The following is a 24,119-nucleotide window of genomic DNA, read 5'->3' as shown; positions in this document are numbered from 1 at the left end:
AAATTGAATTTTATGTTGGCATCTGTCTCATTATTTATAAATAAATCCAGTACCATTTAGTGAGCCATAGCTACATTCTTAGTAGGAGTACATCTAAAAATAGATGAAAAATAGCTCGAAGCAAATGGCAACGGGGTACTTAAAACACAAAACACCATTGCTGTCTTCACCGGCACTTCTAGTGGATCCGCCAAAGAAAATGCTTTTGGCTGCAGACATTTTTTGGTGTATTCTGCTCAAGAAATAATAGTTATCAAAACAAACAAATCCTTCAGATGTCAATGTGATGTGCTTCCTTAATACAAATCTTCAATTCACAGGAGACAAAGGTTATCAGACTGTGAACTTATAATTTCCTAGTCTCTGTTTTCGCTCTTTATGGGGTTACAGAAAGTCATAAAAATAAGGTAATGAGTTTATAAGTTAGTAAGAATGTGCATGTCTGGAAAACAGAAAAAAACCAGAAAGATTTCTTTTGAAAATTAAGTGGACATCCTGCCTGGTCTTTCTTAGCATGGTTATCAGGCACAGTGGGTGTTAACAGGTTTCTGGCTCTGGAATCCAGGAAAACTGAAAATCCAAATGTGAAAGTAACACTAAATCTGTCACTGTACCCAGACTATTTGAATCTAACAAAATTGGATCATTTTTGAATAAAATTAAATGCTTCCATAAAGCAAGTATGAGAATTATATTAGAATAAACTTTTAATTATATTATTTTTAAGCACTTTAAGATCATTTTCTCTCAGTCGACAGATTGAGAGAAAATTTTGGTTCATTACTCTTCTGAAATATAACTAATGTCCAGAATATAGAAAGAATGCAAAAAACTAAATACCAATAAAAATCAAATTATCTATTCAATAAATGGGCAAACAAACTAAATAGATACTTCTCAAAAGAGGTACAAATGGCCAATAATTTTTATTGAAAATGGTTCAAATCTTTAATCATCTGGCAAAGACAAATAAAAACTAAACTGAGATTCTATCTAATGCCAGTTGAAATAGAACAAATAGCAATAAATACTAGTGAGGAGGTGGGGAAAAAGGAACTCTTACACATTGTTGATGGGAATGTAAATTAGTGTAGCCACTATGGAAATCATATGAGGTTTCCTCAAAAAACTGAAAGTGGAACTACCATATACAGAATAGCGGTGATGTGTATGTTTGTACATTTATATTACATGATTTGATCAAATTCATTCTCTAATACCTCCTCTGGACCTCTCTTCAGAGAGCTATACCATTCTTCAGCATTCATCCAAAAGAAGTAAGAGCATACTTTAGTGATGCATATGTACCTATGTTTATTGCAGCACAATTCACAACAGCTAAATTATGGATTCAGTCTAGGTGTCCAATTGTGAAATCACCACAAAATCTGCTACTACACTAGAACTATTTGGAACTAACATTCTTTTGTGTCTGTCAACAAATAAATGGATAAAGAAAATGTGTTATATACACATAATGCAGTTTTATTCAGCCATAAAGAAGAATTAAATCATGTCATTTGGAGGATAATTGGTAGAAATAGAAAACATCATGTTAAGTGCAATAAGCCAGACTCAGATAGTCAAAAGTCTTATGTTTCCTTTCTTATGTGGAAGCTAGAGAGGAAAAAAGTAAGAAAAACAAGGATCTCATGAAGGTGGAGGACTGCCAGAAGTCCTTCTTCTACAAGGGTAGAAGAAGGGGATCAGAGGGAGAGAAGAGGAGAGGTCCAGAGGAGGTATTAGAGAATGAATTTGATCAAATCATGTAATATAAATGTACAAACATACACATCACAGCTATTCTGTATAATTAATATAAACCAATTAAAAATTAAATCAAAAAATGGAAAAAAAATAATGACAGCCATTGAATTACCCTAGTATTTGGTCCCTGGCTCTTACCAACTGCTTTCTTCTATTTAAATTTAAATTTTGAGTTGATGAATATTGGGGATATTTATGGGGTACAATGTGATGTTTTAATGTATTTACATTGTGGAAATATTATATCGAGCTAATGAAATATTTATCACCACACATACTTAGCACTTTTTTTTGTAGTAAGATCATTTCAAATCCATTTTAAAGCAATATATATATATATATATATATATATATATATATATATATATATATATACATTATTGTCTTTCTAAGAAAAAGATCATTTATCACTTTAAAACATGCTATAATAAGCAACAACTATTTTGGGGTACTGGATATTATCAAAGCATTGGCTTCTATGATTGAAGAATCAACTATTTTGGGTAAGGAAGATGTCTAAATAAACTTCACATCTCTCCCTGAAGCTATTTTCAAGAGAACCCTTGTACATTGTAATGGGAATATAAATTCCTATATTCATTATGAGGAACAGGATGGAGGCTCCTCAAATGAGCTGAAAAAGAGAACTACTATATGATTCAACAATCCCACTCAGGTGGGTATCCATGGGAAATGATGTCAGTATGTTGGAGAGAGAGACTTAAGCATGGACTGGTAATCTCAGGGGAGACCCTCCTAGTTTCCCATTTACTGCACTGAGCATCTCAGTTCCAACACTACTTTAACCACCAAGAACATCAATCCGTTGCTTATCCTGACATATTTTCAAACTCAAACACCCCCTTCTCATCCACATTACCTCTCTATGCAGCCTGAATTCAAGAATCAACCATTACAATCTCTCTCATGATAGAATGAGCTTCTTGGACCCTTCTTCCCCTTGCTTCCATAATGTGCTTCACATACAATACAGCAAAAATAAATAATACCTTCCTACACATTCTATAGAGCTTAAAAGGGAAAAGAGAAGGAAATAGTAGTGCACAGTATTAGTAGTGAGAAGAAAATTGGTAAGCAAACAAAACCAAATAAAAATAACAAGATGAAAGGTGATAATAGCATCGACAGGGCACTTGCTGAGTCTCAGTCACTGTGCTGAGTGGCCAACAATTTCAGTGCTTTTGGCAGTTAACCTTTTAAACATATCAAAGACGAGCTTTGTGGAAATAAAGTAACTTTCTCCCAAACATCATGGAGAGTAGGAGACCAGGATTTGAACCATGCAATTGATGCCCACTTCACCATGCAGAGGAAACTGAAAACCAGGAAGAGCTGGTAGTGTTCCAGAAAACCCAAATTAGTAGAATGCGTTCAAATAGGTGTAGAGGACCTGAGTGACATCTGTAAACAAAGTGCCCTTCAAAATGTACTGGGCTAAGATGATTTCAGAGCAACGTAAAAGCAATATTTCATTTGTTATTTCAACTGTGCTAGAGCTCAAAAACAGGAACAGTTTGCAATTCTTTTATGTATCCTGATGCCAAACCTGGACTAGGAGAGCACAAAAAGTCAACAGATGCACCACACCTGGGAGTAGGATTATGCAATTCCTATGTGTTACAGAAATTTTTATTAAAAATAATCTTTCAATTCACTCTTGACTTTTAAAGATGATAATATTAACTACCACCTATCAATTGCTTAATATGGGCCAGCTTTGTTATTTTCACATTAAACATTCCTTACAACATTTCGTGAGATGAAACTGCTATTGGTCTGGTTTTCAGAGAAAGAATCAGAAGCACAGAGATAATTTGAACACAGTCTGCTGGACTACAGTCTAGACCCTAACCTTGACCTCAAATAGTCAATACCAGGAAATGTGTTATTGTAATATATCCTATTAATTGTTTAAAGGGAAAGAACCATGTAATTATTCTGATGGATACCAACTTGAATAAGCATGTATTTTTAAGAATATAGTTTAGCTATCTAAAATACAGCATGGTATAACCTTGTAATGATGCAAAATTAATAATTAGAGTCATGTTTATCAAAGAAAAAATTAGCAAGTGCAATCTTGAGGAAAAAAGGCAACTTGCCAATGAATGGAGTATGATACAGTTATAGAAATTTCATAAACTGCAAAACAATTAGCTATCACTTTTAGTAATACTTGTAAATTTGAAAGTAGTATAAACCACAAATATCTACAAAACAAAACTTTCAAAGTGTTGTATTACAGTTTTAGTGACTGATGTAATTGTAACAAAAGCATGAATCATGTATTTATACTGTGCTGTATTTATTTCATAAGGTGATTAGTAGGTTTGTAAGTATTTGTAATATTTATTATCTATGCATGATATTTAGTAATTCCTAAAATAACAAAATAAATACATACTAGTTAATTTCTAGAATACAAAAATATAAAATAAATATAACTGGCATCCCCATTAAAAAACAGCATCATTGAGATGAATTTTCAGGACTTCATGTTTTATGACAAATTTGTACATTTATGTGCACACATGGGTTTAAGTATATGTGTATGCATTCATGTATGTTTGAAGACATCTCTAATAAAATGCAAAAAAAAAAAAAAAAGGGGCTGGACTTGTGGCTCTGTAGTTAAGTGTCCCTGGGTTCAATCCCTGACAACCCCTCAAAAAATATATGGGGTAACTTTATGGTATATGTACTGCAAACTCTGGTTTTCACTGGATGTAATGTGCATCTTTTCACACCAACAAATACAAATTTACATCATCAGTTTAAATTGATGCAAAAATACTTTTTTGGCATCATTGAAAAACTGATGAAAAAGTAGGTCATCAACTTTTCTATTCTATTAAAAAGCACTTGGATGATCGTCCTCACACAGGAATTTGTCTGTTTTCTGACTTTTACCCACTGTGCTTCTTTACTTGTGATTTTGGTCCTCTTTACTGGTAAATCCACATTTTAGAAGTTGCACGTGGGGATGTGCAGGGGCATGTGGTGCTGAAAGTGAGTGACAAGATTCTGGTTTGTTTCACATGGGTCTTCAGCTTGGTTGTCCAGAACCAGGAAGGCACTGTGAAGACAACAGCCCAGCCAGGGGAGGGGCGTTTTCCAGGGGCAGAGGCCCAAGGCCCTCTGTGGAGCCTGCAGTCCTGCTGTTGAAGTGCACATCTGTCCCACGGTCTTCTCAGAGGCGCCTCAGAGCCCGGCTTGCCTCTCTTAAAAACATTCTCCATGTTTCAGCTTCCCTTCCGTGGCACCTCTACCCACCACCAGCTCAAAGCTGAATTATGCATTTTACCCACTTGTTATATTTTACTTGGAACTTTGAATTTTGTGCTTTGTGAATTGTTCATGTATAACACCGGCTGTAATTTTAGAGAAAAGTCTATGATTTTGATAATCAGAAAAAAAGTTATTTTTATTTTCTCAAAAAAGGAATTGATTTGTCCCATCTATGTTCAAAACAAAGTTCAAACTCTTGAAGATTTCTTAGCTGCTTCCACACTTTGGTCTTTTTTGTTTTTGTTTTTGTTTCAAAATGATTCCATTAAAACAAAGAGGAATTTCAGAGTTTCTTATTTGCCATTATTCATGGGATGAATGCCTTTTTCTATCCACCTATTTAGTGAAACCCAAAATTCTATACAAATGACAGGTTGTTAAGAAATTATTAAATTTTTTATGTTCTTGTGTGTGTGTGTGTGTGTGTGTGTGTATGTGTATACACATACACATATATTTGTAGTACTGAGAATTGAACCTAGGGCTGCTCTACCACTGAGCAATATCCCCAAACTTTTTATTTTTTATTTTGAGGGAAGGTCTCATGAAGTTGCTCAAGCTGACCTTGAACTTGAGATCCTTCTGCCTTCTCCTTCCAAGTCATTGATTATAAGCATGCACTACCATGACCAGTTTTAACTTTTTTATTAATTAAATTTTTAAAGTGACACATAAAACAAGTACATAATAGTAGGTGCTAGATACATATTTGTATATATATGAATATTTTAATTATTTTATATATATATATAAACATTTGAAATAAAAAAGTTTGAAAAGATATATATATATATATATGTATATATATATATACATTTCCAACACTGCAAATATATATATGTACGTGTGTGTGTGTGTGTGTGTGTGTGTGTGTGTGTAAATTGAAAAATAAAATAATTTCTTAACAACATGTCATTTGTATAGAATTTTTGGTTTCAGTAGGTAGGTAGATAGAAAAAGGCATTCATTCCATGAATAATGGCAAATAAGAAATTCTGAAATTCCTCTTTGTTTTTAAAGGAATCATTTTGAAAAAGAAAGACCAAGGTGTGAAAGCAGCTAAGAAGTCTTCAAGAGTTTGAACTTTGTTTTTAGCCAAGGGCAAACATTTTCAATATCCTTTCTTCTGGCTTTTCGAGATGTACAGTAGATTGTTGTTATCTGTAGTCACCCAAGTGTGCAATGGTGACACCAGACTTCTTGCTCCTGACTGTAACTCAGCAACCATTGATCAATGTTTTAAAACTTGATTTGGAAGAGCTCTATATTGTTTTCCTAGGACAGCCAACACAAATTATCACAAACTGGATAGTTTAAGGCAACAAAGATCTAGCTGCTCACAGTTCTGTAGATGAGTCCTCAGTCATTATCAGTGTCAGTGTCTCCTGGAGGCTGAAGGGGGTCTGCTGCTGGCTCCCTCCCAGCTCCTGGTGGCCTTGGCAACGCTCGGGTTCCCTGGTTGCAGCTCCATCTTTTCATTCTCTGCCTCCCTCTCCACAAACCTTTTTCCAGGTCTCCTCTGTATATGTCTGTATCCCAAAGTCTCCCTCTTTTCTCATAAATACAACAGTGGAATTGACATTGGTGCAGTCCCATCTCATCTTTACTTGATTAGATGTGCACGGGGCCCCATTTCAGAATAAGGTCACCTGTGTGACAGGCGCTGGGGTTAGGACTTGAATATGCAATTTTGGGGAGTAAACTAATCAATTCACTGCAAATTCTTTTTATGCTACTGTTCTGTTTTGTGCTAGCAGAGCACTATGCATTTTCAAGTTGTCTTCTGATCTGTTTGTAGTGAATCTTGTTTTTACCAATAGACGGAAATGTACAGGACAAGTTGACAAAAAATAAAAAGTTCAGTCTTAAAGCCTTTTGCACTACTAAATATCATCTGCACTGTTTTCTAAAAAGTTCAAAAAAAGTGTTACATATTCTTATTAGTTCATTAAGATGGATGGAACTTTAATAAACATACTCAATATTTTCTAAGTCCTTATCAGCCTTTAAATGAAAGACATTTTTTTTTTCTGCAAAAACATATTCAAACCACTTTTCTGCTTCAAAGATTTCAAAAAGTCTGGCACCCAATTATAGAAGGCTTGATTTCTCAGGAAAAAACCACAATTCTGTATACAATAGTAGCATATGGTATTGTATGGAATGGCACATCAAAGGTATTATACTTCATGTAAATCATAAAAATAAAGCATAAGTTCATTTTCTTAATGTATAAAATAAGAACTGAGAAAAACAATGCTTCCCCATTGGCCATTTTCAAACTAACACTGTGTGCTTATCGTCCATAAAACTTAAAAAAACAGTTCCTAGACTCTTGCACAATAGTAGTCCTAAAATCACTTTCTGAGTTTGGCTGCCTATAGCAAAATCTTGGCTTGCCTAGTGACAGGTCACAAGGGTCAGGGAAGGCTTCCCTGTGGGAAGGGCAGCTTGGTGGCTGTGCTGGGACCACAGAGTCAGGAGGTGACAACTTCCTTTAGTATCCAGAGTACAGAAGCAGGCACACCAACTAGACAGGCTGAAACCCGAAAAGCAAACCACTGGAGTTTGGGGCAGAAAGGAGATTTTCAGGATATGTACTAGACTTTACTCTCAAGCTGCTAATTTCTAAAGCACTTTAGTCTTTAGTTGGAGAGTAAACCAGGATGCATCGATAGTTTAGGTACTACACTTGTTCAAAATTGTTCATTAGCCTCTGTATTTTCTTCTTACAGCAAATTAGTTCTCTCTTCTTTTTAATATCCTAACCCCCTCTCAGACATACTTGTTCTTAGGTGGAATCAACTCACCTCAGTAGTGATTTTGGTGCTGGGCAGGGGCTCCTGTCTGCTGAACCTACCCATTTTACAGACAACCTAGACACTCAGGAAAAACCTTGTAGCACACTTTGCTCAAATCAGCTCTGTCTCTGATTTATTTCTCATCACAACCAGAGAGAACCATGCCCAAATTTTACCAAAATAATTTAAATTTTGCATGAGAAGGAGCAACAGAAAGTTGGTGTTTTTATCTAATGCGAGTCTGTGAAGAGCATTGTCACAGATTCAAAGTCTCGGCCCTTGTTGCTGCTACATGCATGACACTTTCTCTGCAGAGTTAGCTTCAGAATCCCAACACATTTTGGATCACATAAGCCCACTACATTCTGGTTTTAATAAATTCTTCCACATCTCTTAGCCGAGTAGCTAAGAAGCAGATGGTCATAAACCAGCATTTCTATTCCATGATGGCTGAGTCAGCTAGAAATAGAAGTTGCTCCAACTTTGTCCAAGTTGTCTTTTGAACTGAACAGTCAGTAAGCCAAAATGTCCCCAATTCCCCCCAAAGTAATGGACTGCTCATAAAAGCACTGGACTGATGTCACTGGAAACGAAAGTCTCATGTTTACCCCAAACCCTGCGACTCTGGGAAGGAGCACTGAGGATTTTTCTAATGTCACATTCTAATCTGGCCTTTTACGTGCAATAAAATCAACTTCCTCCTTTGTCCTAGATATCTACAAGCCTTTATTTTGTGTTATACGTTTGTGTTATACATTCTAAATTTGCAATAGCTTGACATATTTGACTATGCAACTGGTTTAACATAATGAAACTCTATTGTTCTATTGCCTAACTTTTTGTTAAGCCAGTTCTATTATCAAAAACATAAAAACGTTCTGTGATCTGGGATGAGTATCTGAAATACAGAAGCTTTACAGAAAGGACCCTTGCCCTATTCTGCTTTTATGCAGATGGTGAGTCTTTCTAAAATTAAGCATTCTACACAGTTCAAGAGGGAAGATCTTAAGAGTTCTTGACACACACACAAAGAAAAAAAAGAAGAAAAAAGAAAATGATAACTATGTGAGGTGACATGGGTCATGGGGATGATGATTTTATAATGTAATATACCCCAAAGCATCATACTGTGGAACTTAAATATAGGTAAATTTCTCTTGTCAACAATCCCTTAATAAAGCTTAGAAATGCTAATCAACAGGAAGGTAGAGTTGCATGCCTATCCACTTTATTCTGAATCTGTGGATCTGGGGCAGCATCTTTTCTAGATGATGTAAAGCATGAGAAAGAAAAAACTAAAGAGAATCTTCTGAAAAAGTGTTTCTAAGAAAAAAAGGAATAATAAGTTAAGATAATAACACATCTTACTGAATGTTGTAAATCATTTTAGGGAAAAGGTGTCATTTTAGAAACCAGCGTTCTTCACGGAGCGTGGAAACTGGCAGAGCCGAGGTGTCTGGGGCAGAGTGTGTGAGGCCCAGAATCAGGGAGCAGTGGGGGCTGGAACAAAGTCTCCATGCAAGATGAGGAAGCAGGAAGCAGGAGACAGTGGTGCCCCAAATGGAAGGATGTGGAAATTGGCAGGGTGAAGAGTGGGGCTGAGGCTTGGGAGGCAGGGACCGAAGCCCCCCCCCCCCCCCCAAGGCTTCCATGTTGGGAGAAGAGCAGGACACACACAGGCAGAGCCTCCACGCTCATAAAACATGCACAGGCCACTCAGGCACACACTGAGGATTAGTTTTCTTGTTGTTTGGTATTACTAGTTTCTTTTTACCACGTCCGAATTATACCAAAGATGCTCTCACGTAACTTTCTCATCCTTTTTTTTTTCTTTACAACTTGAAAATACATCATGGATAGCCTCATAATAATACAGATCTGATTTGTTTAAAGTTGATTGATAGAATTGCAGATTCACATGTACTTATAATAAATAGAGCATACTAATACAGAGATTGAGATAGCCTGGGTACGCTTTGTCCAGTCCTCCTCCCCGCACTCTGCCCATGGTAGTATTTTGTAACATTGTAGTATCATGTCACAACACTGTATTTCCATTGAGCATTGACCAGTCTTATTCAGATTTCCCCAGTTCTACGTGTGTATGTGTGTGTGTGTGTGTAAATTCTATATAATCTATCACTTGGCGGGTTTGTGTTTGTACTGCCACAATCAAAGTACTGCATTACTCAGATCCCAGGTCACATTACCATTTTACCATGATACACCTCTCCCGTCCCCATGCCTCCAACCCCACTCTTAACCTGTCTCAATTACCAATATGTTCTCCATTTCTAAAATTGTCATTTCACAGATAGTAAACAAAAGGAGTCACATGATAGTAGACTTTTGAGATCAGCTTTTTATTTTCACTTAGCAGTATAATACCCTCAAGATTTATCCAAATTGCTGTATGTACTAATAGTTATTCCCCCTATGGAGTATTCTATGGCATGATGTACGCTGTCTGTAGAAGGACTTGTGGGTTCTTTCCAGCTTTAGGCTCTTTGAATAAATCTGCTGTGAACATTCACATACAGGTTGTATATGTATGTGTGCATTTTCATTTTTTTTCCTAGGATAAATGCCCAAGAGTGCAATTACTGGCATGAATGGTCATTGCATGCTTAAATTTATGAGTCTGCCAAACAGAGTGATTGCAATGTTTTGAATTCCCACAGCAGTGCACAGCAAATCTGTTTTTTCTGTGCCTCAAGAAGTCCATGGTTCAGCTGTGTTTTTTTCTTCTTACATTTGCCTATGGTATAGGTGCACCACTCCGAACTTCCTGGAGGTTTTAGTTTGTATTTATTGGTACTAACTTAAGTTTTAAAATTGGACACATTTATGCCCCTGTTCACACATGAATGATTTCAGATGAATAGAATAAATTACATGCTTGATTTTTTTGGTTGTTTATTTTATTTTGTTTCTTTCCCTCTTTTATTTGCATTTTTCCCCAAAAATCTTTTTCATACAGCTCATCATCATGTTCTCTCACCCTGGTAAAATTGCTAAAGCTCTCTCTCTCTGTGTTTTCTTTACAATATGTGATTATCTCACATATACTTTCTGATAGTTGCTGTTATGGTTTGGAGATGAGGTGTTCCCCAAAAGCTCATGTGTGAGACATTGCAATAATTTTCAGGAGTGAAATGATTAGGTTGTGAGATGTGTAAACTAATCAGTGGATTAATCCACTGATATGGATTACTGGGTGGCTACTGTAGGCAGGTAGGTTGTGGCTGGAGGAAGCAGGGTAGTAGGGGGTACATTTTGTCTTTGCTGGGTGGAGCTCACTCTTTTTACTTCCTGCTTGCCATGTCCTGAGCTGATTCTTCCGCTTCGCCCTTCTGCCACAGTGTTCTGCCTCATGTTGGGCCCAGAGCTGTGGAATCCTCAGACCATGAACTGACCCTCTGAAACCATGGGCCAAAATGAACTTTTCCACCTCTAAATTGTTCTTGTCAAGTCTTTTGGTCACGATGACAAAAATTCTAACTAAAACAGTTGCTTCGCATGTAAAACTATTTCTAATGATCACATATTTCTTGATAAGGATATACCATTGTTTATTCAACTATTCACTCTATAGGTACTTATTTTCATTTTTCCATTATACATTGTGTACTTAAACCACATTCTCATGTGCTGGTACATATGTTTATGTGGGATATGGTCCCAAAGTGTGTGTGTGTGTGTGTGTGTGTGTGTGTGTATACACTAAATATATATATGTATATATATGTGTGTGTGTGTGTATATATATATATATATACACTAAAATACATATACATACACTAAAATATATATAAATATATAAATACTAAATATATAAGATTAAATATATAAATATATACACTAAATATATATACTGATATATAATATATATAATATATAATATAATATGTATATTATATATAATATATACTATTATATATAGTTGCCATTTTCCCTGAAAAAATAATTAATACAATTCATGCTCCATCTAGCCATATGAGAACACACTCTTCTCTGCATCTTCATTGGAAATAAGTGTGAGGACTCTGTTCCCTACTGTCCTGAAGCAGCTGGTTTGATGGAATAATGGAATGGACTTTTGGAAGATGCAGTTCCAGGGCCTGCTAGATGGCAATACAGCACAGGCCTGGGGCAAGGTTCTCCAGAAGGGTCTATCCTCTACATCAGCATCCACTATATGGTACTGTCTCTCCCATTGCAAGAATTCATGGGTCCAGGAACCAAGGTGTGGAGACAGGGATGGCACCACTCACTACCACACCTAGTGACCCACTAGGAAAGCTTTTGCTTCCTGTTCCTGTAACCTTATGCTCTGCTGGCCTAGACATCTTAGATCCAGAGATAAGAACGCTTCTTCTGGGGGGTACAACAAAGATTTCACTGAACTGGAAGTTAAGACTCCCCCTCGCCACTTTGTGCTCCTTGTACCTCTGAGTCAACAGGCTAAGAAGGGAGTTATGGCACTGGCAGGGGTGACTGATCCAGATTACAGGCAGGTTACAAAGTCATCTTTGTCCCCAAGGGGTTCAAGAACTCTTTTGTGATGATGCTAATTGTAGTTTCTTCATCAGTGGCATTCCAGATAAGCCGTTTGCTCACTTGCAATTGATGAGGCGAAGATTCAATTACTATTGATTGTAATATCCAATTTTCTTTAGTAAACTTACATCCTTTAAAATGCATTGCATTTTCATTATACTTAATCTAGTTCATTGATATATATTTTATGTCAGTTCCACATTAATTTTTTAAAAAAATATTTCTTATTTTGATATAGCATCAGTTGTAGAGCATTACTGCATAGATAATATGGATGTTGTATGCCCATTTTCTCTGTTATTAAGTCTTACATTTATTATGTTATTAACACCTTACTTTTGCTATGTGCATTTGCTAACGTTGATGAAACGATGTTGATATATTCTTATTAATTAGTGGTCCTAATTGATAATTTATTAAAGTCTCCTCACTCCTCACTGAGTGTCCTCAGTTTTGTCCCAGTGCCATTTTTTTCTGTTTCTGGGTCTCATTTAGGATGCCACTTACATTTTCTCCTCATGACTCCTTTTGTTCCTCTTGGCTGTGACAGTTTCTCCGACTTTTAGATTTTGTCAACCTTCAAAGTTTTGAAGAGTACTGGTCGGGCACCTTGTAGAATGCCCCTCAGTTTGGATTTGTGTGATGTGTTTCTCAGGATTACACTGATTTGTGGGTTGCTGGGAGGAAGGTGATGAGGTAAAGTGCTGTGCTGATGTGGACCTTGACCATGGCTGAGGTGGTCTCTGACAGCTTCCCTACAGTCTAGCTCTTCTCTCCCACCCACCCCTTTCTACGCTCTTTCCTTTGGAAGGAAGTCACCTGGGCAGCTCACAGTCACAGAGTGGGGAGTCGTGCATCCCTCCTGAGGGCAGGGCCTCTGCATGAATTATTTGGAATTTTTCTATGGGACATTTGTCTATCTGCTCCCATTATTTACTTATTCAGTTAATTGCTTATATTAGCATGGATTCATGCCCCGATTCCTGTTATTAGAAACCAAGACCTGGCTGCTATGTATAATCAAAATATTTATTTTAAAATTCTTGATCTTTATAGTCTTTCTATAAATTGTTCAAATGCACTTGCTAACTTGACCCAGGGAGGAGTGGGTTTAGTCTGCGCTGAGCTGTATGTAAAGATATAATGCTCAGACCGCAGCACCAGGACTGGAGGGGCTGGTGCCACCTGCTGCAATAACACTCTCTGGAGACCCAGGTGCTCTGTGATGTGGAGTTCAATGACATTCTTCCAGTCACACTTGAGAATTCCAAACACTACATGTTGAAGTTGAGGCCGAGTCCTGCTGACCTTGAGTTATGTGCACAGGAGCTTCTTATTTACCAACATCAATATCTTATGGAAGTGAATGTTTCTAGTCTGGGTTCTTGGGATGATAAAAATAATATGTCTTCACTGAAATGACTTTTAAGTGTCAGAATGGAAATAAGAGCCTGTTTTTATTTGATGCACTGGTAGATACCTTGTGGCCCATAAAGGGAAGGAAATTCAGGTGACACCTGGAAAAATGCCATGGAGCAGCAGGGGTATGTATTCAGGAGGAGATGGTGTGTGTGTGTGTGTGTGTGTGTGTGTGTGTACATTCTCCCCAACTTTATAGAAAATAAAAAATTAAAAGAGGGCAGTTTCCACATTAATCTCAAACTTGTTTTTTTTAAAAAAAAACGATAGGAATTTAAGTAAAGAATGGATTATAGCTGTTTAAATCAGAAAAGCCATCTGTGTAAATGTAAAATTGCATTAAATAATGTTTCTACTGTAATCTCAGTAAAAAATCACAATATAAAAGGCAATCTATTGAATGATTAAGTAACTAAATAAACACAAATTAGGCCAGTGTCTCTCTAAAGAATATCTAAATAAGATTGTTACTTAAAAAACATAATTAAATATCATTCTTTCCAAAAATAACAGACTCCAGTTGCACTTATACATGCAGAACATTGCTCACTACAATTTCAAAAAAAGTCAAACAATAGTGAAAAATAACAATTAAATTAATGAAAATAATTTTTATCGTGTTTTTGAAAACTAATTTCCTGGCTGTTATTAATTTAATGAGACATTAATATTATATATTTAAGAGCTCAGAAAAAATTGAAGTGACTAGACTGTTTTAAGACAGTGAACAAGAAGGTAAAAATATTTTGGGATAACAATATATCAATAAGGCTGAGACAGGTACTGTTACAAGACTGGGATTTATAGTACCAATCACAGACATCTCTGTACCTCCAAAAAGTCTGTTTTGAAGGATGAGATATGGTCAGATGGCAAATGAAGAAGGACTGATGAATAAAGGCATCCAAGGAAAGAAGGGCACTTTGACGCATTCCAGGTCAGGCCAGGAAGACTAAGGTCAGCTCAGATGAGGGTGTGAGCAGTCTCAGTCACGCACAGTGACATCAGCAGCTTTAGAATAATATGCCTTAGCAGTAATTAGACCTATCAACTTTATATAAACCAGAAACTTCATTTTTCCTTTAAAAAATTAAGAATCTTCTAAAGGCTACATAACCATTTTAAATTCATGTTTTGAACCCTTCATATTTTTGGTAACATGCATTATAAAGCAAACACGTTGTTCCTTTGAGCAAAATCTTTGAAAAGCATTGTCAACTCATACATGACGCAGGGCCTCCAATGTGAAGGATATTGCAAGTTCAAATTAAAAAGTTCTGCATCTCACCATTGTCAGAGTGGTTCATAAACCGGCATGTTGAAATTCAATCTGACATGTATTTATTTGCGGTACCAAGAACTGGTGAAAGCAGCACACTGTCCAAATTCTGTTCTGCAATGTTTGGGGAGTTAGGCTGAGTTTGCCAGGCTTTTGTACAGTGGCATTATTATTGCCCTACAAAATACCTGCAGCTACTTTCTGCAGAAACCTGGATTCTAATCACATGCTCAACATCACCCTGGTATAGTTTACTTAATTCTCAAAGCTTGAATGGAAACTGCCAGAGTTCTCAGACCACCTGGGAGAAGGCACAGAGAGAGAACGATAAGTACCCAAAACATCTGGAGAAATCAGTAAGTTGAACTTGCGACTAATATCCTCCACTGCCCTCTCATTACAATGAGCCATCCAATCCAGACTCGCATCTTCATCTGCCGGGGTCATTGTCTCAGAAGCCGCTCAATGTCCTCAAGCTGTAGATGGACCTGTAATGGCTTACCTGACTCACAGGCAAATGTCTTTGACGTTTCGTCATGAAAGATAATGGCCACTGCATGCTTCTTTGTCTCTCGAGGCAGCCTGGTTATATTTTTGATGTTGTGTAGTTCAGTTACCTTGAAAGAAAAAATAATATTTTTAACTTAGTGTGCTGAATACATTCTATACTGGAGAGATAAACACAAGGATCAGGTATCACTGCCTCACACCACTTCCCAGGGGATTATTGTGCTAATTTTTAATTAACTATAGTCAAAAACAGTAAGGAAGAAACACCATGTCTTCCATTGGGCACTCAATTTTGGTCACAGTTCATATTGTTTGCTGCATTTTGAAATAGTCTAAAAACTATGTAGAATAGCTTCGTGGACTCAATGTTTTCAGTAAAGTGGCACGCCCAGGAGACCATAGCAGCTGTGGTACACAAGCATTCTCATTAAGATCTGTTAAATGTTGACTACATTCAGTATCTCCTCTGTCTCCTAAGTCCCACGATGATAGCACTATAGCCATGGGAAAACTGACACCTGTCCATCATTGAGGTGGCTCCAAACAATGGATCTGCTTATCAGGAAAACGCAGTGTGTGTGGACCCATGAATCACTTCCCTCACCACGGTCCATCTGGGATTTATGAACCTAGGTTAATGATGTTTGATTCATTTGGAAATGAATAAAGAACGCATTTATCTCTTTTACTTCTTGACTTTTTATTGGTACATGTTTTGCTACAAGTTAAGATTCTTTTATTTTTCCTCACAAGCAATACAAATGGCCAAATGCTTATTTCTTCAACTTCTCTGCAACACAACATTTTAATAATTACGTTTGGGTTAATTTTTTCTAAATTATCTTGCAACATACTGAATTTTTTTTTTATTTTAACTTAAAATATTTCCTGTTCCTGGATCAGTATTGTTAGCAGAAAGTAAGCAGAATTAACTAACATAATAATACCCATTAATATTTTTTATGACATCTTATGGTGTCATATCTATGATCCTGTGGGAACCTATAATAAATTAATTATCTTTTGACTGTGCTTTAATTTCTTCTCTCAAAATATGGAATTTTCAATATTGCTTCTGAATGTTATTTTGCTGATTAATATTTTGATAAACATAGAACTAAGTAAACAATAAGTCTTAACTTTTTGACCATCTATCTGCATACACACACACACACACACACAACATTTATATGTATACTCATCTCCCAGTATTTGTGGGGAATTTGTTCCAGCCTCCCCACTCCTGTTGATTCCAAAATCAAGGAATACACAAATCCCTCATATAAAATTGCATATAATTTTCACATAACCTACATAGATTCTCCCATATAACTTAATTAAGCTTCATATTACTTATAGCTAATGTGATGTGAATGGTACACACATAATTATCATATCATATCATTTAGAGAATAGCAATAGGAAAAATCTGTGCATATTTAGTACAAACACAATTTTCCAAATAGTTTTGATCCATGGTCTGATTTCAAGAGGTGAGGAACCTGTGGATATGGGAAGTTGACTGTGTGTGAGAGTATATGTACATAGCTATGTTATATATATTTGAAGGCACAAATGTACATATGTGTAGATTTATATATATTACTTTATCATCAATAGCATCTAATCTATAAGAATTTAGTTAGCACTTATAACTGTATTTAACATTACAGGATGTGGATTAGAGAGAAAAACACCAAAAATAAAAGTCACAGGCAAGAAAGAACAAATTGAAGCATTAGTATGTATGGAAATGGACACATGCTATCTTGTTTGTAACATTATCCCAAAAAGAAGATCAGGAGAAGGACTTTGAAATTGCAGAAAGTCAGTTTTTATTTGTTTTATGTAATCTATAATTCCATATTTTTATAATTATTGAGTGTCTCATTTGATAATCACAAGTCTGTTTGCAAAAAAAAGGATATTCTCTGCAATTTTTTCAACTTAAGTCTGTCAAATACTAAAAAAAGAATGCTAAATTTCCTATGAAATGTTGTGTTTTCATCAATTTATCAATGTATTTCCACTGAATCATTCTCATAGTAATGGTACTCAATATTTTGTAAATGCAATAGCTAAGATATTTAACTTGCTGCAGTGCATTCCTTTCTTGTTATTGCAAACCTTCACATATAAAGTAATAAATCACACACACTAGCATGTGCACGCACAGACACCAACATTACACTGGCTAGGAATTTCAGAGGACCGCACTGGAGCTCCTGCTGTACTTGATTCCATTATGCATTAACCCCATGTGAAAACGTAAAATGAAAAGAAATATTTTTTAAGCCCGTTGATTCCATAATGTGAATTCAACTTTCGTTTCAGGATTCTGGTCAAAACGGCTGGCATCATTGCTTTCGCAGAACACTTTAGAGACAAGGTTTGTCATTTGGGTATGGATGATCACTCTAACCATGAATATAAGATCATCTGTTAGCACCAGTGTGTGCCAGGTCTCTGCATGACCCGATCTGGAGGAGCTTCAGAACAAAATTTTTGGCCCCAAGTGGAAGAGCTGATACGTGTAGTAATTTTTTTCTACTGTGTTTAGAATAGACACATCACTACCCCTAGAAATGACCCCTGCTGGTAGTTAGAATATTCAGGATTTTGAGCTTTCTCTTTACATTAGCCCCAATATATATTTTTCTCACAATTTTCACAAAACCCTGAAGAGTTGATATTAGCATGGATATTTGTTACAGATAAGAAAGCTGGTGATTGGAGGAAGTAACAGCCCCATCCTTGGTCAACTTAAGGAGAGACCTGTAGCCAGTGCTGACTCCACCTGCTTGATTTCTTGAGTAATTGGGTCTCTGCAGTTGACCTAATGTGAGAATTCTCTTTGACAAGGGTAGCAGTTTTGACTTGCTTGAGCAATGATCAATGCTTTCACTGTATCATGCACATGACGGTTACTGCTGAAGAGAAAATACACATTTCCACTCAGAATTTCCAATGCTCTGCTATACTCTAAATTATTAAGTAGTGTTCTAAATAATGGGAAATGTACAGATGTATTTCACAACTTGTACAGATGTATTTAAAAACTTTTGATCTTCATTTTGGAAGCTGGTATCTCTGATATCAATCAGGATGTGATAATATTGAAGTAGTTAAAATGAACAATTCATGACCCCAAATTTCACTCATATCCTATAATACATTATATTCAAAGAAAAATTATGTGCTACCGTTTTAGGAGGTTGTTGTTACTTGTCACCTATTTTTCCAAAATCTTTAGTGACCTGGATTTGTGACCTCATTCAGGGTTGCTGTTCAGGCACCTGGAGCAGCCCTCTTGCTGTGTCACATTGGAGTTAGAGTTCTGTCACATACCTCAAAAATTAGTTTTAATCTGCACCTTATTTATATTTGTTTCTCTCTTGTAACAATCTCTTCTAAGATTATCATGTGAAATTCTGAAGTTTCTGAAGATTAATACACTGGAGAGAAAGACAAAGTCTAACTTTTGAATGTCTAAATGATTAAATAATTGATTCAAGTAATATTAATGCCAAATTTCACTCCAACATAGTATATTGAAGTAATATTTAAAAGTCAGACAATATTGTCAAATGATAATTTTACCTGAACAAAGTAAGAGTCTCAAAACAATGAAGATTTCATGTTGCTTTGGAACACAAAAGTGATAGACTTTATATAAAGTTATATATTATATAAAATATCTTGCAGTGGCAAACAATATCATGAAACCATTTATAATCTTGCCCAGGGGCATTTTCCAAATATTTTTATTCAATGATATCAGAGTTTATTAGAGTAAGTATTGTGGATTTTGCATTTTTTGTGGTCTCATATAAAAAATCAACAGCATAAACTGATGGACAGGCAGGGGAAACATGGCAGGCACCAGGGGTCCAGGATCCTCTACCTTCAGCCTCAGGCACCCTGACAGAGGTGCCCCAAGTGCTTGCTCGCCTGTGGGACTCACTCACACTGAGCATGCTCATGGCCTCTCCAGGCAGATGCTGCTTCTCTAGTTTCCAGAATCATGTGGGTTTCAGTTGTCGATTAACAGTGTGATGCTGTCATCTCTTCAATTTAATACATCTCATAAAAGAATAAAATCGAAGTTTTAAAAAGTTGTCAAACTTGAGAATATAGATGCACGTTTCTCGAATTATAATTTCCACCTGAAAACTGAATTTTTATATTTTTCAATGAACATGGTGAATTGTTTTCTTGACAGGGGCTTGCTCAGTTCTTTTTTCATGGATGCGTTAAATCACACAGGACAGTGGGCCCCATGAAGCCATCGTCACATGCACTTTACAATTTGCTCAGTCTCCTTCCCAGCACTTTCCCTCTCCCTCCCCTCCTCACCCCCCTCACTGGGTTCACTCTATGATCCCCCCTCATATTTTAATTAGTGCATTATAACTGCACACATGAGTGGAATCCTTCAAAATGGTATCCAGTATTGCACATGGACACGGCATAATTTGGAAATTACACTCCCCAGAACTTCCCCACGCCCTCCCCTCCTCCCTCCTTTTTCATCCTCTGCTTGGTTTAGTTTAAGAAAATATCCCACACAAGTCTCAAGGATGAGTGGCATAGTTTGCTGTCATTCAGTGACTTTTTCAATCAATGGAAGTTCTGTCTGTTTCTCTTTTGAAGAAGCAGCTATTGGGCTGGACCCCCACGGCACACCTTGCTCCTTCCTGAGATGACTGCAGTCCTGTGCTCTGAGTTCTTGCTATTCTGGTAAATACAATATTTAAGAGCCACATTGTGGTCCAGGTAGAATAAAATTAATATTTTTATTAAGTAAAGTTTTTGTTTGTTTTTACTTATGTAGGCAGCTGCCTGACTATCAAAAATTCAGTGACTGCTGTTGTCACTCAGCACTGCTGCCTTGACCAGTTCCGTGTACTACTGCTTTTGCAGGTAGACAGTGAGATCAAGAGCAAGCCTGCCATGGCAGGGCGGTTCTTCAGGGCCACACTGAGCTCCACGGCTCTGCACAGTGCTCTCGAGGGCCCAGGGCTCTCTTTCGGTCACAGCCTTGTTAGTTCTGCTCCTACAACATTCTCTCCTCACGCCTTCCTCTCCACAACCTCATGACTCACTCCAGCCCGCGCTCCCTGTCATCATGCCCACACCGGCCCCACTCCCCAGGACCTTGTCACACTGTTCCCAGCTATCTTCCTCACCGACACACAGCCATTCCCCTCAAAGACTCACGGCCATGCGCTCATGCCTCAGAACTGAAGGTCTCACTCTTCAGCAAGAACTGGAAGACTTCCAACCATCCAGTTCCTGCCTGAACATCTGAGCTCATCTGCTTCCACGTCAGCCCTTAATGCAAGACAGCGTCCGACCATAGGCAGAATCTTCCAGTGTTCCTGAATAAAAAGCTCACCACTTAGTGGTTATGGAGGCTTTTGTACAATAATCTGTTTGGGACACCCTGTGCCTCCATCTTCCTGTCAAACTCACTCAGATGGACAAGTGCTCCTGAGTGACCCATGTGACATTAGTGACTTGTTCTTGTTTGGGCTCTTTCTCATGACCTTGGCAATTTGATCTGAGCTCAGATGTCCTCTTGGCTGATTACGCAATCTATCTGGGTTCTTGTATTAGGCTCAGTATGTCCAGATAGTTATTCTTTTAAGGCAGGATTTACTTATTTCTTCATTTATTCGGATATCTGACCATATGCTTTTCAAGGTGAAAAGCACTAGGCATTTGTAAACTGATTATTTCTTTCAAAACACATGGAAGAAAAGACTGATTTGTTCTCTGGGCTGTGTGCTCTGAGAGGGAGGGTGTACTTAGATATTTGGGAGTTATAAATAAATAGAGCACATCAGGGGGAGAAACTGTTTTTCTTATAGTTCAAAATGATTAAGTCTCTTGTTCTGCCATTACTGCTAGTTAACTAGGGGAAATCACATGGGCTGAGGCAAGTGGCAACTGGGCTCAAGTTTTCCAGAATGCTCTTATTTGTACACTTAGCAACATTTAGCATAAATAAATTGAGATCCATTTTACAGTTTAAAAATCATGCCATTGATGTTCTGCATTTTCCCCCTAGCCTAAGTACCAATTAAACTAAATGTTACTACTTAATGAAGATCTTACTATGGCAAAATTATATTTACACTATTTACACATAAATAGGTGAGATGGCATCGTTATTGAAATTATTATTAGTTTTAGAGTATCTCTAAACAATTTACTTCATGACAGTTGAGACCAAATTACCACCTATTTAAGTGCTCAATTTATTTTTTAAACCTAATTATCTTTTGAAAAGTGAAAATAAATGAACTTTTAGATTATTTTCAAGAGATTTAAATGAATTAGAACACAAATTGTACTCCTCTTTCTCATTAATCTTAGTAATAATTCTTATTAATTCTGGCATTTTACTAATATTCTATGGTTGTTTTAATTAAGAAAGGGTTTTTTTAGGATAAAATAGCACGTTTCAGGAGTAAGTTTAATAAAACTTTAATGGCATAGAGAATATTGATTTTTCAGTAAGAAAAGATGATAATTTTACTGATTTTTTTATTATTACAATTATTATCACACTTAATACACACATGTCTCTCTATTCTTGATTGCTAAGCTTTCATAAGAATAATTTAAATATTTGTGTTATCTACTACAGCATATGCTTCAATAGCTGATGTTAAAATTTGCATAAAAATTTTATTATTGCTTCCTTTCAGTTAAATTTACATTGGTTTTCCAGTAGCAGCCTCGTTATATTTCCCTTGTTGCTGATAAAAATGAACATGTGCTGTTGAAAAATCAATATAATTTATTCTTAAAGCAACCTGTGACAGAGCTCATGTGCTCTGACACAGTCTTCCCATGGGTCACTGTTTAACTATCTCGATGTGTTCATCATCAATAATTACAAGCTTAGTCTTCCATATCTTTGACAGATATAAAGGCTCTCCCACGTTAAGCCACAGAATGAAACGTATCATCTAGAAATGAATAATTATTGGTACAGTTATATTAGAATTGGAGTTAGCTATAATTGGCCCTCTACCCACAAGTTTTGAACCTCAGAAGTCAAGCAATCACAGATCAAAATTGTGCAAAAAATATAATTAGTGGGTACTGAAAACACAAGGACTTCTTTGTTTGCCATTGTTTCCCAAATCATACGGCACAACCACGTTTCCATAGCATTTCTGTTGTATTAGGTATCATATCCTGTAGGGGATGTGCGCAGGTTCACAATGTCACTCTCTTTTACAGCAGAGCCTTCAGCATCTGAACAGTTTGTTACCTTCAGCAGAGCCAGTCCTCCACAAATGCTGAGGAACACCTGTGACGGTGGCTGTTGGCTGCCTACTCAGCTTCCAGTTCCACATTGTTAGTAGGACCTGATATTGTTCATATGTCCACCCCTCCATCATGCCTGGTGGGAATCTCTCAGACTCGGTCTGGGTGGAACTCACTATTCACTAATGAATAGAAGTGTTCTGCTGAAAGGACTAGTGGGTCTTGACAAGTGTCTTCCTATGGTGGAGCTGTCCTGTCAGAGTGTCATAAGTCAGAAATGCTCCAGCTGGCCTGCTCCTAGGCTGAGAAGTCCAGGCAGTTCCAAGGAAGGCAGAGTAGGGACCACACACATAAACAAGAAGTCCTCGATTTTAATTGTTGATAAGAGTTACTGGATCAAATAAGCCTGAGACCAGCTTCCTCCCTGAACATACTATAAATCATGATAGTCCACTTTTACTTGCAGCCAAAAGATTCTAATTGATAGAGCAAACTGAGAGCTGGCCTTTCCTTGATTTACAGATAGTAAAATGGGCTGTCCCAATTTGAGGGGTTGTGACACAAAGCCATGGCCAGGAGAAGGACCATGTTTTCCACTTCTCAAACTAGTGCACTATCCATTTCTCCAAGAGCCTTTGCCCTGAATGCCATGAGTTGTATTAACAGCAAATTACAGCTTAATAAGAAATGACCAGAGGAAGGAAAATCAGCTACAAAAAAAGACCTAGGTTGTAAGGTGGAAGGAAGTCTGGGATAACCTCAGTGCATTATTACTCCTACATTATATTGAGATTGTTCATTATAAAACAGAAAGATCATATATATTCAGGTCTGAGAAATGAATAAAATCAGTACATAGGAAAACGTGCACTAAGGGGATCTCTGGATAGGTAGAAACTTAGCATGTTTCACTGGTTATGCTACTCTTCAGTTTGAGAGCTACAGCTTTATACACAGACACTGATAGAAAACTATTCAGCTACTAGGACTTTACCTGGTGTAGTACAAAATTAGGTCTCTTAATTATTGTTCTGGTTAAATAGTGGCCCTCAAAGAGACATGTCCAAGTCCCAAGTCTCAGAAGCAATGACTGTGCCCTTATTTGGGAAAGGGATTTTCACAATTAAGTCCTGAATCTTGAGAGGAGATCACCCTGAATTTAGTGTGGGTCCTAAACCCAATGGCTAATG

The 24,119-nt window shown here is 36.9% G+C and overlaps 1 protein-coding gene across 1 annotated transcript in view; it reads right to left on the bottom strand.

Annotated features, from left to right (window-relative positions):
* Window positions 1-24,119, bottom strand: part of DOK6 (docking protein 6) — a 391,579-nt gene that overhangs the window by 202,934 nt on the left and 164,526 nt on the right. Inside the window, exon 3 of the mRNA XM_081263683.1 lies at window positions 15,638-15,752. Coding sequence (XP_081119809.1) covers window positions 15,638-15,752 — 115 coding nt within the window. The remainder of the gene's footprint in view (window positions 1-15,637; window positions 15,753-24,119) is intronic.

Source organism: Spermophilus citellus, assembly GCF_964194105.1.
Source record: "Spermophilus citellus genome assembly, chromosome: 12".
Taxonomy (NCBI): domain Eukaryota; kingdom Metazoa; phylum Chordata; class Mammalia; order Rodentia; family Sciuridae; genus Spermophilus; species Spermophilus citellus.
Note: the sequence above shows the minus strand (reverse complement) of the source record. Positions and strands in the feature narration are given on the sequence as shown.